We start from the raw sequence: 17762 nt of genomic DNA, 5'->3' as shown, positions 1-17762 counted from the left end.
CCAAGTTCCACATTTGCGAGTTTACTGAAACAGCAAAGTTCCCAGTGAAAATGACTCATTTTCAAGTTTATCACTAAAAGCCAAGAGGTCAGAACTGGTGGAGTGCTATTGGGGGAGGAAAACTCGTGTGTGTGTGTGTGTGTGTGTGTGTCCACACACACACGTCTCAGCTTGAACACGGCTCATAAGTCACTTTCTTTCTGGGAGTGACAGGACTATTTGCTGAGTCTGTTTTGCGTTTACTGTTATGGCTCTCGGCCCTCTGGGCGGTTTTCTTGCATCCACGCCCATGACTCACTTCAATCTTCCTGACATTTTTCTCACCTTTCCTGTACGCGCTTAAAGTCTGGTTTCATTTCTACTTTATTTCTCTCTCTGCTCAGTTCACGCTTGAGGACATTGGCCCACGGTGTTGTTGGTCACTCTTTCCTTTTTTTTTCTTCTTTGCAAACACTTTTTAGAGATAGTGAGTGGGAGGACAGACTCCCCTATTGCCAGGCTTCATTTAGTGCACATTCCTGCAGCTCTAAGAGAGGAGCCTTAGCTGTGTTAAGGAAAGAGGAGGGGCAGGCAGAGGTCATTCATCTGTGCTGACTTGGGAAAGCTTCCACAGACCGGATACACTAGAAAAACAAGTAGACGAGACAATTGTTTCGGGACTGGATGCACACAAAACACGCGTGCTCTCCTTCGGAGGCCGATATAACTTGAACTTTACAGCAATATTGATATTAAGGCGATGAGGCGTTGTAAAAAGACGCTCTAAAATCCCTAATTGTTCACAAATATACACTCGGAATTACCGATAAAAGTATTGGGGAAACGACGCCTCCTGCTGGAGAATTTTCAAACTTGTAAAAGTTTGTTCAGTCCTCCTTGCTGGGGAGGCTCTGCCTTTAGGGTGGGGCGTTCAAGGTGTGTCCGGATTATTGACACACCGCCAGCAGCGACGGAGACAGCGTCGCAAAAGGTGCCATGGAGGCGTAGGAGCAGCAGGGTTCTTTTCTTCTTCGCCATTAAGGCTCCAAAACCCACCATCCGAACACTTGTAACTTTTTCTTCATTTTTTCGTGTGCTGTGAGAGGACCGCTTTCTGCTCGGGGCAAAGTGGCAAAGTGCAGTGCACGTTTGCGTAGAGAAAAAATGGCGAAGGCTGTCATTTTTCATTTGTGCCTGGTGCTGGTGAGTCGAACGTGTGGTTTTTAAGAACATTCGAGCCGCGTGTGATATTTGACACGAACGCTGTGTAACTTTAGATCCTGGCCGGAGTCGAGTCATGCTTTATCCCGAACGTCCTCTTCGTCCCGGTGCCGCAAAGTATCCTCGCCGGATACGAGATAACGAGAGGTATTTCTTTTTATTAATGAAATAAGTTGAAAAATAAATAAATAATCACTATTAATTCTTCTGGTGTGTTTTAGTCAATGTGGGGAGCTGTGCGAGCGTCACTTGCGATGACCGCGATTTCACGGTTTGGCCCAACGGTTCGGTGACGGCTACAACGAGCGTCGAGGTGTTTCCGTCCAAAGGCAGAACTTTCTCCTTGTGGGCTCAACGCGTCGACGGGTCGCAAATGCAGATGGACGTCAACCTCATCGCCAGCGAACAAATGGGCAGACAGGTAGAAAAAAAATGCGAAACACGTTTCGTGCTTGCAAAGTACTCGCACAGTAAAAAAAAAAAAAATACTCTCTCACAATATGTAGTACTCGATCAACTTTGTTTCTTCAGCAAAAAAAAACAAATACTGAGGTGAACTGCAATGTAAAAAATAGTTTGGCAGTCAGTTATAAATAAGCAATTCGATGATAAAAGGTTGCAGTTATAAATAAGCAATTCGATGATAAAAGGTTGCAAACAAAATGGTTTCTTTCTTGCATTCACTTACATGGGGGAAACAAAGGTAACATGCTCAGGTGTTAGCTAGTCAAAACATGTTACCTTAAAAAGATAGTTCACAGGCAAAAGTTAAGACAATAATTTTTCAAGTGCAATTATTACTTTTCAAAATATTCTGCCCCTTGCTGTCATCCGAAATGTCATCCCCTGTGCTGGACTCAGGTAATGACCAATCACAGTGCAGTTTGTGATGTCACATGACCAACAGGTGAGCTGCAGCACTGGTGATGTCATTTTTTTTCAGTTGACAGCAAACGTGAAAATGCTTTTAAATGTATTAACTGTACATTGTACAAAAATGTAGTTATCAAATCAATTATAAACTTTTATTGGTAGCTCTTTAGTGTATTATAATGCTACTACTACAAATTTTATTACCTGTGTTTGTATCCAGATTAAAGCGAGAACTCAATTCTCTTAAGTAAAAATGTCGATTGGGAATATCTTGTTTCTTTAAAACCGCTTCTGTTTGTTTCTAATGTTCGCTTATTAGTGTGTGTAAATATTCTAGTTTTCAACCAATCACTTTGCAATTTCTAGTGTTACATAAATACAATTTCCTTTTCTCTCTTTTTTTTTGGAGGGGGGGGGTCACACTGTTGTTGTTTTATATATCAGATTGGCATTTTCAATATATCACAATATGTCATACAAATTCAATCAATCAAAACGTTTTAAGCAAGGAGTAAAAACACAGATGTTTTGGAATATAAAGAGTAAAAATAAAAATGAAAAACCGGGATACTTGATGTGCTGTTGTACCAATGCAATTGCCTGAAGTTGAATTGACCTTATTGGACTTGCGTGTAGCCCACGGATGTTCTGAAACGGTCCAAAAGACGTTGGAGCCCCCCACCCTTCAATATCCTGGAGAATGACCCCGGTCCCTACCCAAGAGACATTGAAAGGGTAATGTATGAAAACACGCACTACACATCGCAAGCGATTTTTCATCAATGCCAAATATCACAATAAAATACTGTTTATTGACACATAATCTTGCTCCGTTGTAATAAGATCCTGTTTGATGTGTTCACGTTTGTTTGAGCAAAGTACACAATATTTTGCCACCCAACCCTAAATTAATCGTTAACTGTGTGTATTCGGCTTCATTACACACAATAAGCACATATCAACACTCAACTGATACCTGTAAATCCTAATATTGTTTATATATTAAAAAAAAAAAGCCAGGTAAACAACACACGTTTCTTATATAATACATTTATGCCATAAAAGTATTTCTCATGGCCACTTGGGACAATTATTTAATGACAGGTGACTCACACTTTATAGTACGCATGCTCGTGTGTGTACATGTGCCAACAATTGTAAAATGAAAAAAAAAATCGTCTCGATGGCTTTGAGATAAAAAAAAAGGGAAACGCCTTCATTTATAAGCTTTACAAGATACACACAACTATATCATGAAGTGATATGTTGCATTTGTGTTGTAATTTGTTTTGTATTTGTTTTAGCTATTCACATTTTCAATTATTCTTGCACGATAAAACTATTTTCATAAGAGAATGCATTTGAGCCTTATTTGAGTTGTTTGGCTGCACAAAAATAATCCAGTTTTTCATAGTTTATCACGAGGATTACGTTCCAAAAAACACCTGCAATAAATAAATGCATTCCATGAAGTAGAGGTTGATTTTTATTTTTTTTTAATTACTATAATTTTTTATGGGGTTTATTTAATTTAATTTTGTTTAATTTTTTTGTTTTACCAATATATGCTTTTTTGCTTATCAGTTTTTTTCTTGTACTGTATGTTTTTCAATTTAAAGTATATTATTTTGTTTTGTATGTGACTTTTTTTAAAATAATATTTTTGTTTATGATCGTGCTTTTTCATATTTTTCATGTTTTTATTAGACTATTTTTTTTCCATTTACAGATTTTTTTACATTAATTTTACAGTTATTTTTATTAATGAAAATAATGAATTCATAAAGAAATAATAATAACAAAGTAAATAAATCAAATAAGAAAAATAAATCAGTAAAACCTCTCCCCCAACAGTTTAATTTTTTTCATCGGGACATGAGCACTAGCTCCACTAAAAATCCACCACTAGTGAGAGACAAACGAAGCTTCATGAGACACTTGTGATATTTTTTGACTCCTCTAGATGGCACTGTTAATTCAAAGGAGCAAAGGAAATTCAATACATTTCTACTGCGCTAGTGTTTATTTTCAAACCGAGATTTATCTTGAGGACTAAAAATATAAGCACAGGTGCTTCATGAAGCTTCATTTAAGAACCTCTAAACGTTGATGGAGGAAAAAAAATCTGAAACACTGTATTGCCCATTAACATTGCAAAAAGAGTACATAAAAAATAATATATGAATTTAAGCATCGTTTGCATCCACTCTTATGGTAAAAATTTGACTTCAGCAATAAAGGGAGAATCCGCCTAGGTGGAATTTATATTTTGGGGCTCGTCTCTGTCTTTGCGTTGCAGCTTGTGTCTGACTCGGAAGCAGTACACCGAGTGTACTATACTCTGTCGGGGCCCGGTTATGACAAGCACCCAGAGGGAGTGTTTCGCTTTGACAGCGACAGCGGAATGTTGACTGTGCTCAAGGCAGTCGATCGAGAGGAGTTCCCGGAGTTTGTTGTGAGTTGGCGCTTTTCCTTCTTCGGAATTTTCTGTGAAATTTCATTTATTTTGGAATCAGTTTTCAACTTTTTTTTTCAAGATATCGGTACTGGCAACGTCAGCCCATCTGAGTCGTGTCCGTATTTTTGCTGAAATGGACAATTTAAAAGAATGCCATTCTTTTAAGAAAAATTCTATATTGGAATAGATAGCATTTTGGGGGGTAATTTTCTATTCAAAAGTACTAGTGGAATCGGTACTTGGAATCGGCGACACCTTAGCAGTTGCCTGCTCGTACGCGTATCATTTTGAAAGACGTGGTGTCACCCCTAACAATAAAAACAATTTTAACAATAAGGTACTTCACGTTTCAATCGTTTTGCTCTTAGTTTGAAAAGAAAACGTTACCGATGCTGTCTTGGCATTAAAAGGTATGATATCTGTTTATATATCCAAAAACAGTATGTAAATACTCCCTGGTGACTTCACAGAGACCCCTATGAGAACCGCTAATCCACACCTCGCTACCTACCCAATATTCGAAATATTCGAAACTCAATCGGTTAATCGCAACTTCCTCCTTTCAGTTAATAGCCAGAGTTTTCGACCGAACTACGCGGCAGGAAACGGATGACCCCTTGGGCGTCTCCGTGCACGTGGACGATCAGAACGACAATGCGCCGCAGTTCCGAGGCCAAATGCAGTTTTCCGTGGCAGAAAAAAGCAAAGCGGGTGAGGAATACGATCTACGCACCGCTGCGGCTCGCCGATTACATTGTGTCGAAAACGACCTAAAAAAATGGTCTTGTCACGTCACAGGGACAATGATGGGTAAGGTGAACGCCACGGACAGGGATCAGCCCGGTACCGACCACGTGAAGATCCGTTATTCGCTTTTGAGCGAACTGGATCGATTTGCCATTAACCCAACGACGGGCGTCTTCACTACGGCGACTAACACGTTAGACAGAGAGGTGAGGATGGGCGGAGCCTGAGCAGCATTCGACCCAAATCGATTCTTCTACGTACGACGCGTATGGAATTTTCCCTCACCAGATCAAAGACACGTACAAGGTGATCGTGCAAATCAAAGATATGGACGGCGCAGCCAACGGTTTGTTCACCACGGGCACGGCGACCATCACACTGAGCGACATCAACGACAACCCGCCGACCTTCACGAAGAAATTGGTAACCGATTGACGAATCAAAACTACAAAATGGGATTGTCCCAAATGTAAAATGGAGTCTGGCTAAATTCCTGAGTGTATCATTGACCTATTATGTGATGTGTCAGCTTTCAGCATTAAAAGGATTTTAGTCCTGCTACTTTAATAATTAGCATACCATTGCAAATACAAATTTACATGTCTTTTCATTCAATCCCAAATTCTTAAGAGTGTTTTCGAAATATTGGTTTCCATTCTTTACTTAGAATTACATCTATGTTTAGTATATATGGCAACACTGCCATCCAGTGGGCATAGGTATCACTACAATTGGCTCAATATTAGATAAGCACTAGTCAAGGGTGTCAGCTGCCCTCTATAAAAAACATATTGCATTTAATATTTGATTTTTATTACTATTATAATTAAAGAGCCTGATTTTAGATTTTTAATTGCTAATCGTCTAAAAATCGATTAATTTGACTGTTTCTTGATTCGATTGTTGTACCTCCAAATCCTATTTCTTAGATGTACGGCAATGATTTTGTTATTAATGAAGCAATCGTCTCATCTCGCAGTTTGAAGCCACCGCAAAGGAAAATGAAATCAACACTCTTATTCTCCGAATGCCTGTGGAAGATAAGGATTTAAAAGACACCCCCAACTGGAACTCTAAATTCGTTATTACGAAGGGAAATGAAAATGGAAACTTCCGGATGGAGACCGACCCCAAAACCAACGAGGGGCTTCTGTACATCTCAAAGGTGAGTCGATTTTCTACTTTGGGGTCAACACCGCGAGAAGCCGAAGTCATCTTGGGAGTCCTGTCGTCTTCCCAGCCGCTGAATTATGAGAAGGCCCAAAAAATGAGGCTGGAAGTCATGGCCCGCAACGAAGCCGATCTGACCGGCACCACGGCCCAGTGGGAGATCGTCCCCGTGGACCTGACGGTCGGCGACGTGGACGAAGGCCCCGAATTCACGGCGCCGACCGTCCGTTTCACCGTCAAAGAGAACACGCCAAACGGCACGGCGATCGGCACCTACAAAGCCATCGATCCGGAAACCAAGAGCAGCGACGGCATCAAGTAAGCGGAACCTTCCGCTCTCTTAGTGGTCCTTACCAAAGAATGGGAATCTATTATTTTTTTACTTTCTTCCAGGTATTACAAGGTGATGGACCCTGCCGCCTGGATCAACGTGGACAGGAACACGGGCGAGCTGAGGGTAGCCAACACCATCGACAGAGAGTCTCACTTTGTCAAAAACGGACTTTACAACATCACCATGAGAGCCGTCGACGCAAGTATGTGGCTTTTGAAACGGATGCTTTCAAGTACAGTGATCCCTCGCCACTTCGCGCCTCGCCTATCGGTGCAGATTTTTGTTTTTTGTTTTGGAAAGAAACATTTACATTAAAACTGTACGCTAACTGTACCGTTCTCATTCCCTTTGGCTGCAGTCTCGCGGAGAGCCGCGGTTATATCAGCGGCGCCCGCAAGTCTGATTAAAGCCAAGCCTGTAGCTGACCAAACGTGATAACAATCAGTTTACACTTGAAATTTCAATTTACTACAAAAGAAATCTCGGTAAGAGATTTACAATGCTCTCCATTTGCACCTCAGTCAACGCGTGTGTGAGTTTGAGGAAGCACAGCTCTGGGGCACTCCTACAAGACACGTGATTGGCTCCCGGCGCGACAATGGGAGTTGGGGCTGAAGTAGATTACAACTCCTGCCCTCATTGGTCGATAGCAGGAGGGCATATACTAATATAAATATATATAATATACTGTCTATAAAAGATGTAAAGTATAAATACCATTCACATTTAAAAAAATCAGCTACCTACATACACATGCATGAAAATTCCATGCAGTGTGTATGCTAATTGGCGCAGGGCGGGGTTCCGGTCCCCCTTAACTGCAAAAAAACGAGGGATCACTGTACAAAATGCTTGAGATTTTCGGCTTCTGCTGAAATTTCAGGATAAGCTAAAACACATTGACTGCTTAACTTCATGACAAATTTGCTAGCCTTCTCAAATGCACTTGTACAATTTGCTCAACTTTCCCTTGCATAATCAGGTGTTGAATGGCAAAATTTACAACGGACCATAAATCAACCAGTACTTCCAGTATCTCTGGATCGGTTGATGTCACTTTGCGAGACTCAAAACGCGGTGGCCACGCCCGTCTGAGAACATCTGTTTGATACCGCACAATTTTTGGTCGTCTAATAATTGCGTGAGATAAGGCATGTCCAGAAAAACGAAGCTTCTGCCCTCTCTTGCTCGTGACTGGGTTCGGCAAATTGAGAAGGCGTCCCTATCTCAAGTCACAGCAGACGAGGTTCTCTGCTTCTTTTGGCCGTTTTGGCACCGCCCAAGGTTACGAGGAGCACCAACTCCACCCTCTCCTCGGCAGTATCCGTCTGAGCTCCGTCCGCCCCGGTTTTGTCCGACCTGATTTTCAGTGACTCACAGCAAACCTGGCTCGGGCCCAAATATTTGTTAGGAGATCAAAATCCCGCATAAATGAGAACGTGCATGAGTGACGCTTGAACTTCCCTTGGAATAGCTTCCAAAACCGGCACGGGAACCGTCATCATCCAGGTGGAAGACGTGAACGACAACGTCCCGATAATCGTCCCCCCTGGCGAGAGGGTGGTGTGCGAGAAGGAAGGAGAAATGGGCTCCGTGCTCCTCGTGGCCGAAGACGCCGACAACGCGCCCTTCAAAGGCCCCTTCACCTTTAGTCTGCCCGACAACGAAGAAGGCAAATGGTCTCTGACCAGATTCAACGGTAGGAGCTTGCTTTCCTTGCCAAGCCGTTCTTTTGTACTCCAAGCGCGCCCTAAACGGACGGCGTCCTTCTGACCCTTCGCAGAAACCGCAGCTACATTGCGTCAGGTCAAAGACCTTCCTTTGAGGATTCACAAAGTTCCCGTGGAAATCAAGGATCTGCAGGGCAGCGGAAAAATCCAGACGGTGAACGTCAGGCTCTGCCAGTGCAGGAACGGCGCCTGCCTGACCAAGCCTTGGTCCGCCTCGCTCGGCCCCATGGGTTGGCTGGCGCTACTCCTGCCTCTGCTCCTCCTCCTGCTGCTACGTAGGTTACGCCTCCTTATCTACCGTATTTTCCGCTCAATAAGGCGCGCCAAAAAGCTTCAAAATGATAAGTGGGAGAAAGGGGAAAAGGTGCGAAAATCGCGAGGTTTTGTAAAAGAAAGCGCAATTTTATAAAATAAAGCCAGAAACTCTTTTTAAATCAACAAAACAATAATTTGAATGTTTTGGGTTGCAATTTGATTTAAAAAAATATTGAATTGAAATTCTATTAATAAAGTTTGACTGTCTTGTTTGATGGTTTTGTTGACATTCTCTTTAACACAGCTCCATCTAGTGGATAAATAATGCAACCCCAGGCACTACTGTAGCTTCTATTATTTCCGCCTTATAATGCCGTGTGCCTTATATACAAATATAGTTTTAAAATAGGCCATAATTGAAGGTACGCCTTATAATCCAGTGCGCCTTATCGTGTGGAAAATGTAGTACTTTGCATAAACAGTGTAGTGTAATGGAAAATATGATAGTGGTACCTCTACTTACAAAATTAATTCCTTTTTCCTTGTAAATGCAAATTGCTCCCAAATCCTTTAATGAACAGTATTAACAAATTATAAATCAAAAACTATAACAAATACTTATTAGAATTACATTAGTGTATAATAATCATGGAATTCAAGGTACATTGTGACATCATCAATTCTAAAATACGCTCCTAAACCCTTTAATCATATTAATCGTAGCAGTTGACAATATGCATGGAGTTCATTCGCTGTTGGTGGTGAATGTAGGAAGCTTTCTTTGGTCGTTTTATTTGTTCATTTTTATTTCACATCTCCAGTGATCTAGGTATCATTTACAAGTCTTTAGAAATCATTTTGAGCATGTAAGTTTATTTCCATTTTGTTTGCGGTCATGTGAAGTGCTTCCTGTGTGATGTTATTTAGCACTCTTGCTAAAGTGCTAACAATGTCCTAACGTTGCTACTGTTAGACACGACAGCCCGATATAGTATGTGAATATGAACAATATTAGCCGTAGCTAATGAGTATTGTGTGTTTATTAGTTCTACAGAACTAACTTCTGTTGCTGGAAAGTGTGCTTGAAGCGTGTAAAGATGAAAAATGCAAGACCACAGTAAACATCGGTGCAAAGAACTAGTGTCTCTAATTAGTGGACAAGCCGACATATTGATAAATTATAAAAATGCATGAAAAAGTGTAACAAATAGACCTCACGGGTTGTGATGATGATTTTCACCCTCTGTATACTGAATTTTTTGTAACAGTAGACATACAGTAAAATTGACTTGTATTCTTTCCGCCGACATCTAACGGAAGCCATTTTGCTCTTGCAGTTTTGCTGCTTGCTTGTTTCTGCACGACAAAGCCAGACTTGCGGATCTTGGAGGACACAACTGACAGCGGCGGAATCCTCATCAAGTCAAACACAGAAGCCCCGGGGGAAGAAGTGGTAAGGACGAAAAAATGCCGCTTCCTTGAATGCAAATCGACCGAAACGGGTCGGCAACCTGGGGTTCTTTCATCCTTCTGTTTCCTTAAAACAGGAAGCGGAAATATAGCGCAGCCTTTCAGAATAAAAAGCACACATTTTCAGAGCAAGATATAACTGAACATTACAACTAAAGTGCTTGAAGAATTCTTTGGATAGGATAAATCTCAGTGCCCCTGTTGGTGAACGCGGATGGATTCAGACTTTGGTTCGGTCTGCTTGCTTCTTAATGAAAATAATATGGTACAACATTGGTTAACAAATTTGCTGTAAGCAACTCCTCTGGCTGCTAACACCCAACTAAATTTGTGGAAAACGGGTCAAAAAAACTGAATGTTAAAGGTTGCAAACCCCTCAACTAAAAGTCCACTTTATTTTTTTCTAAACGCACGCTTTTTATTTTTTGTTTGTTAGGACGCGAGCCTCATCAAGGTCCCCGTCCCCGGTTCTGAAATCAAAGGCTCAGTGGTGAATCAGGAATGGCAAACTAAGGGCTCCACCATCGGACGCCAAGACACCGCCCTCTATAAGACGGGCTTCGGGGCCATGGACACCGAGTACTTCACCGGGCATTACGACAGCCAGTACGGAACTCAACAGATGAACTACGACGCAAACTTTCTCAACACGTGGCAAACGAATGGACGCTATTTGCACCAGGTAAGGGGTTCGAACTCTTTTGCTTGTTGTTTTGTTAGAAGGGGAAAAAAAGTTTTTTTTTAATCATTTTTAGTTTTCAGCCATCTCATCTTTGACGGCGTGAAATTTTCAGTTGACAAAATAAAATAATTTTTAAAAATTACTCAAAAAAAGTTGACCAAGTTGGGTCAATCCACCTTAAAAACAAGTCCACAATTTTCTACCATTTGTGACAATTTTCTACAAGCATCTTTTTTTTTTTTTTTGCACCACCTAGTGGTTACATGGTTGATAATAAGCAGGTTTTCCTCCGAGGTATTAGCACATAGAGCATCCCAAAATAAAAAAAACTTCTCAAACGTCACTAAGGCTGAATCATCCGAAACATAACATCACAGCAAAAACAATGTATATAGGCTAAGGTGGTTACATTTTAACCAAGAGGCAGTCAAGCATAAAATGTGCCCAGTCTGCTAATCAAGAAGAAAAACAGGAAGTTACCGACCTCATAGCAGCTCTATTTGTGAAGTTTACTCATGGAATATTTACTTTACGGACACTATTACAATAGCACATTACATATGTGTCAACTAAAAGGCAGACTTTAAATGGTTTTCGCTAACGTGCTAATGCTAATTACAATTACTAACATACAAATTTTGATGTATAGAAATTCCCTTTTGGAATAATTATTGGAAGTATCGATTTGATAGAGGCCTTTGAGCGTTTAAGGTTTTTTTTCATTTGCCTTCCAGAAACTCTCCTATTTCGGCGGCGAGGAGGACGGGCGCTACGCGGACGACATCATCCACCAGTACGGCTTCGAGGGGGCGGGCTCGCCGGCCGGCTCCGTCGGCTGCTGCAGCGACGACGGCGCCAACAACGACAACCTGGACTTCCTAAACGCGCTTGGACCCAAGTTCAAAAATCTCGCAAGCGTCTGCAAAAAGACATGAGCGATCCAACCGGAAGAGTCGCAATGTTTTGCCTTTTCGGTGTACAGGACGCAGGCCCCGCCCCCCCCTTCCCCGCAGCCTGAACACGAAGAATGAAAGGGAAGACGAGTGGAGTCGACGTGTTTGTCACTTTGCTGGATTTTTTTTTTTTTTTTTAATCTCTGCTGCCTTGTCCTTAGTCCCAAGCACTGATACGTTCGCTGACACTGTCATTTGTACATACCTGTTGCATTGCGCTTTTTTTTTTTTTGCATTCTGGTTTTACAGGTCGTTAGTAGCTGACGCATTGATGTGTAGTGACTGGCTTTGGGTCTTTTTTTTTTTCATAATTTCGTAACAACTTAAGGTGTTTGGGGTCTTACTAATTCCACATGTTGATAGCAATTGACACATTGTGCAAACTGGGGTTGGTTATTTGTTTAAATACTCCCCCCCCTTTTTTTTTTTTAAAGAGCTTTGATATTTTTCTATGATGAAATATGAGCTAAAATAATGATACAGTTTGCCTGGAAGACATTGAAACAGACTTTAAAGTAGGGTTGGGTAAGGAAAAAAAAATGGAATAAGGATTTTCAACACCAGAATTTTCAGTACTCACTGAAAAAGATACTTTGATGAAAGTTTTTAGACAACTTGAGGAAAAATTGACTCTTGACTTCGCTATGGTCTTGCAAGTATAGCGCCAACTAGTGCACAGGAGGACTTGGGAATCATTTGGTGTCAAACTCAAGGCCCGGGGTCATATCCAGCCCACCGCATCATTTTATGTGGCCCGTCAATTGCTGACTTGAGTTTTTTGGCTACAATACTAAACTTGCAATTTGTCTTTAATAGTTTTTTGGGGAAAAAAAAGAACCGTTTTTATCTCAATTTTGAACAGTTTTTACTGATATCTGATTTCAAAATAAGTGTGTGACCAACTTGAAAACTTATTTGACTTTACAGTTCTTCCGGCCCGCTGACAGAAACTGTAACAACAATGTGGCCCACGATAAAAATAAATTTGACACCCCTGCCTTAACTCTTTCACTACCAGAAAAAAATAGATACCTAATATTGAATTTCTGGACTGAAAAAAACAAAAAAGACATTTTTTTTTCTTCTTTTGGAGTTAAAGAGTTAAGTATCGGTGACTAGTATCAACTACCACCAGAAATTATCGGCACTTGTCGGCTGCTACCCACACGGCCAACTTTTGGGTGAAAATTTGTACAAATTGGTCAACATGACATACGTATGGAACCGCGTGAAGCATTTTTGGCAATGGAAATTTTCAAAGAATTGAAAATTGATCAACTGAGCAAATATTGAAATAGCCTTCCCTACTTTTTTTTCTGACTACTCTGATCTGAACCGCGCGAGATGTGTGCAGACGCATTCCAGCGGCGCTCGCGGGTGCGGCCGCCGTCAGCGGTTATTGCGACATTCTGCCGAACGTGTGAAAGTCTGCACAAGGGCGTCAACTCGCCGATCGACGTGTGACTGACACAAGACTGACGACAGGAGACGAGTTGAAGACGACGAATCCGGCATCTCCGCGTTTCGCTTCGGTTTGCTACCTTCTACGAACATTTTAATCATCTTGAAGAACGCAACGGTAGATCTGCCTTAACTTATTGAACATTCGACTTCAACGGGCTGAATGTCTTTTCACTGTAACAACCGTATTGTGTGCGACTGTAAGATAATAAATGCTCTCTTGTACCAGTGTGATTATTTTTTTTGGGGGGGGGAAGAGGAATCTGCTCTTTGTGCTGGCGGACGCTGTGAATGATTTACTGGGTGTGGCAGTCTGGGCTTGCATACTTCAAACGTGCTGCGGGACACCTGCTGCAAAGCGCCCTACCTTGATGGGTCAAATTACACGGTGCACAACCCTTTACGACTATGGAAAGCCGTTTGAGCCTTACTTAACCCTTGTGGCATTATTTCACAAATTATGGACATTCCTTGGATTTTTTTTTATGATATCATAAAAGAAACAATAGGGAAAAAAATGCTAGGGAGCTGAGATTTCCAGAAGATGATTAAAACATGAAAAATATTAAAACGCAACGATTCTGATGTTTCTATGCGGACGTGCGAGATTTTGTGTACAGAAATCGTCATTGTCCAAATTTTGGAGCATAAACTCCCATTATAATCGCAATTTTTGAGATTCATTTTATAGGGCTCATGACATTGATTTTCCTGCGATTTTTGCAACATTCAATTGAGCGGCGGTCAAACTGTCAGCAAACAGAAAATTCTTTGTTGACTTGTGTCTCACCTCTAGACAGTAGGTGGCGGTAGAGACCAGTTAATGGCTACGTTTTCAAGTGGCATTTTTCACGTGTTTGTTGTGATAATAAAATGAACCTACACATGTGCATAGATGAACTGATGCCACTGAACAATTTTAGTGGTTGAAGAACAAATAATTTTCATAAATAACTAATTATTATGCCTTTAAAACCATTTACAAAAATGCTATGTGTATACTTTACAAAGTGTGTGCATAAGGGTTGAATTCGGGCTACGCTGTTTGTTCTAACTAGGATGACGCCAATCCGTGTACGAGTTGAACAAAAAAGTGTTCATCACTGACATTTCTGCGCACTAATAAGAATATTAGTATATTATTATATATATTATTAAAATTTGACCAGTTGAGCTTTGAGTACGCATCTAGTATGACAGTCTTTTAGACGAGAGCAGTGGTTCACAACCTTTTTTTCAGTGATGTATTCTCTATGAAATATGTTTTCTGCCAATTATAGATGGATATAAGGTTATGGTATGGATTTATGGAGTACACAAAAGATAAAAAGTGAAAATAACCTGCAAACGTAGGCCATTTTGCTGATTATTTTGGGCTGATGCTTGATTTTCCTTCCTCCAAATATTAAACTGACCTCTAAAGATTCACACTTTCCGGACTAAATAAATGGAAAATAAATATTTATTTAACGTTGGAGGCCCCAACAACAGATGTGTTGGCATCTGGTTTGACAGATTTTTGATAATTCATTTATTATCATTATTTTGTTTGAAGAAAAAGACGTCAGTAGTAATACTCAACAGGCAACGTCTTTAAAAACATAAAACAAGAACAATACGTAAGAGCAATGTATCACGCAATCAACATTCCCTTCAAATGAATAATTTACGGCATCTTTTATGAAGGAAGATTCTGTAGATAACAAGCTTACCCACAGTACGCTCAGACGACCATAAATAAGTAATACATGATGAAAAATGAAATAAAAACCAAATTGAAATTCGCTTTAACAAAGACGCAAAGATGATTAATTCATAAACGGTTTCGCGGTAAACCATCCGCAGACCATTGTTTCCAAAGCATGCAGATCATGCGTCAGTGCCATACTGCGCATTACAAAATACAACGCTTGTATAAAAACACAACGATATCATCTGCATGTATTCGAGATGTAAACATCAAACCCAAATTCCACTGAGGCCAATTAAGAAAATCTTGAAAAGTAAAAATAAACCTGAATAATTACTGAATATATTATATATAAATATATATATAAATAATATATATATATATATATATATATATTATATATAAATATATATATAAATAATATATATATATATATATATATATATATATATGTAAATAAATAATATATATATATATATATATATATATGTAAATAAATAATATATATATATATATATATATATATATTATTTATTTATTTTTTTATACACATAATGTACAGTATGTGACTCAAAGATCATCAAGTTCATCGAGTCAAAGCCCGTGTGATAGAAGCTGCTCATTTAATAGACAGCATGGTGTCCATCCTTATCAGAGCTACTTCTGCTAAGATGCAATTAATTCCCAAGCAGTAGCGTGAAATTAATTTTTTGCTTGTTAAAAAGATTGCAGCCCGGGTGTGAAAACAATCATCAGATAGGATTCTTTCCTTCCTTCACCTTAAAAGGACAAGACTCGCTTTGACGCCTCCCGATTGTGCCAGGTTTTATTGAGGTGACATTTGTGACAGATGTGATTGTGATTATTTTTTTTCACTCAGGTTAAAGATAGGATGCAGTCACGTGCAAATTCTTTGAACATTTCAAATCAGTTGAGCGTATTCACTGTCGGCTGAGTAAGAATGGAGCTTTGACGTCTATAGCCGTCAATGGCAGTGAATGAGTTCTCAGTGGGTCTGTGAGTCCCTCTGGTGGCACTTTAGGGGAAGTGAGGGTTCATGCAGGAATCACCAAGTCCTTTATCACGTTTTTTAATGCCAGGAACAGTGCCGTTTTCTTTTCAAATTAAGAGGAAATTAACTGTAACAAGATGTTATGGTGATTTCTTTGCAAAAGAGTGTATATATTTAGTTGGTTAAGTTTTATTAAGTTTAATTTTAAAAAAAGACTAGCTTGAATTAAAACAGAGGTTATACGATCATCTGGAGTTGCACAATAATATGTAACCTGGAGATTATATTTACAAATATGGTTAGGCGCTGAAAAGGAAAATATTTCACAAGGGTTAAAACTGTCGAGTAATTTTTGAAAATATTTAGTCGTGTCATGAGATAAATATTGCTCCAGATAATGCACACATGTTGTTATGTTGCATTTTTTTCTTCCCAATCGTATTAATGAATTTAACGGTGGTCGTAAATATGTAAAATAAATTCGAACAAAGGTAAAACAAATTAAGCTTTTTTTTTTTTTTTTGCGTTTCATTCGTTTCCTCTTTAATCACAAAAAAAGCTGTCCAAGCTGTTATATCACCACCACAGCCACTAGATGGCAGTGTTTACCTCTCATTTATGAAGACTTGCTGTCAAGAGTTCTGAAAGCAACGGATCTGAGGCAAACAACCTGACATCGCTTCAATTAAGCATTAACTGTCACTTGTTTGACAACTTCAGTTTTTTTTCCGCACCCACACACACCTGCTGTCTCGTTAAAAGACACAAAAGACTGCTACACGACGACGCTACACGCACAACCACTCACAAACTGTGACGTTAGATGAATCAACTGATGTTTGCAGTGTGAAGCTGGAGATGGGAAAGTTGTAAAAGTGTGGGGGGAAAAAAAAAGCATAATTGTGAGATAAAACTGCAATAGATACGGTCATGAATGAAAACAAATCTATTTTTGACTGGTCTGATTGAAAAAAAACAATCATATATGACAATCCGCGATAGAAAATGTAATAAAAATGTAAGACGTGTAATTATTAATCAATATTTGTCGACAAAAAAAATCTCAAAACAAGGTGTCAGACTTGTTTAAAAAAAAAAAAATCATGATAAATATTTGTCCACAAAAAATACATTAAACATCCTCTTTTAGGGCAACAGTAGAGATCTGTTCACGAAAATAAACCATTAATTGAATTAATAAATATTTGAAGTAAAAAAAACAATCAAAAAGCAACCCTAACCCAAGCAGTTGTAAGTTTCACCTTTCTCTGATCTGATTTGTAATCATTAAATCATTTTTTTATCCCCTGAAACCTGAATTATACCAAAGTAACAAATAGTTACGCAGACACTGTGGCAGGAAGTTACAGAGTGGGCGGTTTTTGTATGAATAAATCACAAATAAAGCGTAATAGACTGCAAAATAAGAGACTAACCAAGAGCAAATGACAAAAGGGAGGAAACCAAAAAAAAAAAAAAATGTGGGATGAAAACACAACTTTCATCTCGTTCCTCCTAATGAGGATCTAACGCGGATCAAACTGCACTATCCATCAAACGCGTCTCGCTGTGGAGTGTGCGCCACAGCAGAGTAAATGTCACACATTTATTACCATTAGGTGCAAAAAGTCGGTGGTCCTCGGGTTATTCATCTGTGTGGTCGCAGCAGAACCCGCCGCGTTAGCCGCTTGTTGCTTTAATAGCATAAAAGCGCAACAGGGTGCACT

The 17762-nt window shown here is 39.7% G+C and overlaps 1 protein-coding gene across 1 annotated transcript; it reads left to right on the top strand.

The window, feature by feature from the left end:
• The first annotated feature begins 941 nt into the window (after positions 1 to 941).
• dsc2l (desmocollin 2 like) lies at positions 942 to 13558 on the top strand. Its single transcript, XM_088430213.1, has 16 exons — positions 942 to 1182; positions 1257 to 1347; positions 1422 to 1621; positions 2710 to 2808; positions 4373 to 4528; positions 5098 to 5242; positions 5330 to 5484; positions 5567 to 5701; positions 6258 to 6443; positions 6519 to 6766; positions 6842 to 6984; positions 8257 to 8481; positions 8566 to 8787; positions 10105 to 10220; positions 10674 to 10919; positions 11654 to 13558. Exons 1-16 carry the CDS (start codon positions 1144 to 1146, stop codon positions 11852 to 11854), a joined length of 2607 nt encoding a protein of 868 aa, XP_088286339.1. The 5' UTR covers positions 942 to 1143; the 3' UTR covers positions 11855 to 13558.
• Positions 13559 to 17762: the final 4204 nt, after the last annotated feature.

The sequence above is a fragment of the Hippichthys cyanospilos genome, chromosome 12, assembly GCF_059441005.1.
Source record: "Hippichthys cyanospilos isolate Australia breed blue-spotted pipefish chromosome 12, RoL_Hcya_1.0, whole genome shotgun sequence".
NCBI classification, from domain to species: domain Eukaryota; kingdom Metazoa; phylum Chordata; class Actinopteri; order Syngnathiformes; family Syngnathidae; genus Hippichthys; species Hippichthys cyanospilos.
This window is presented reverse-complemented; position numbering and strand designations above follow the sequence as displayed.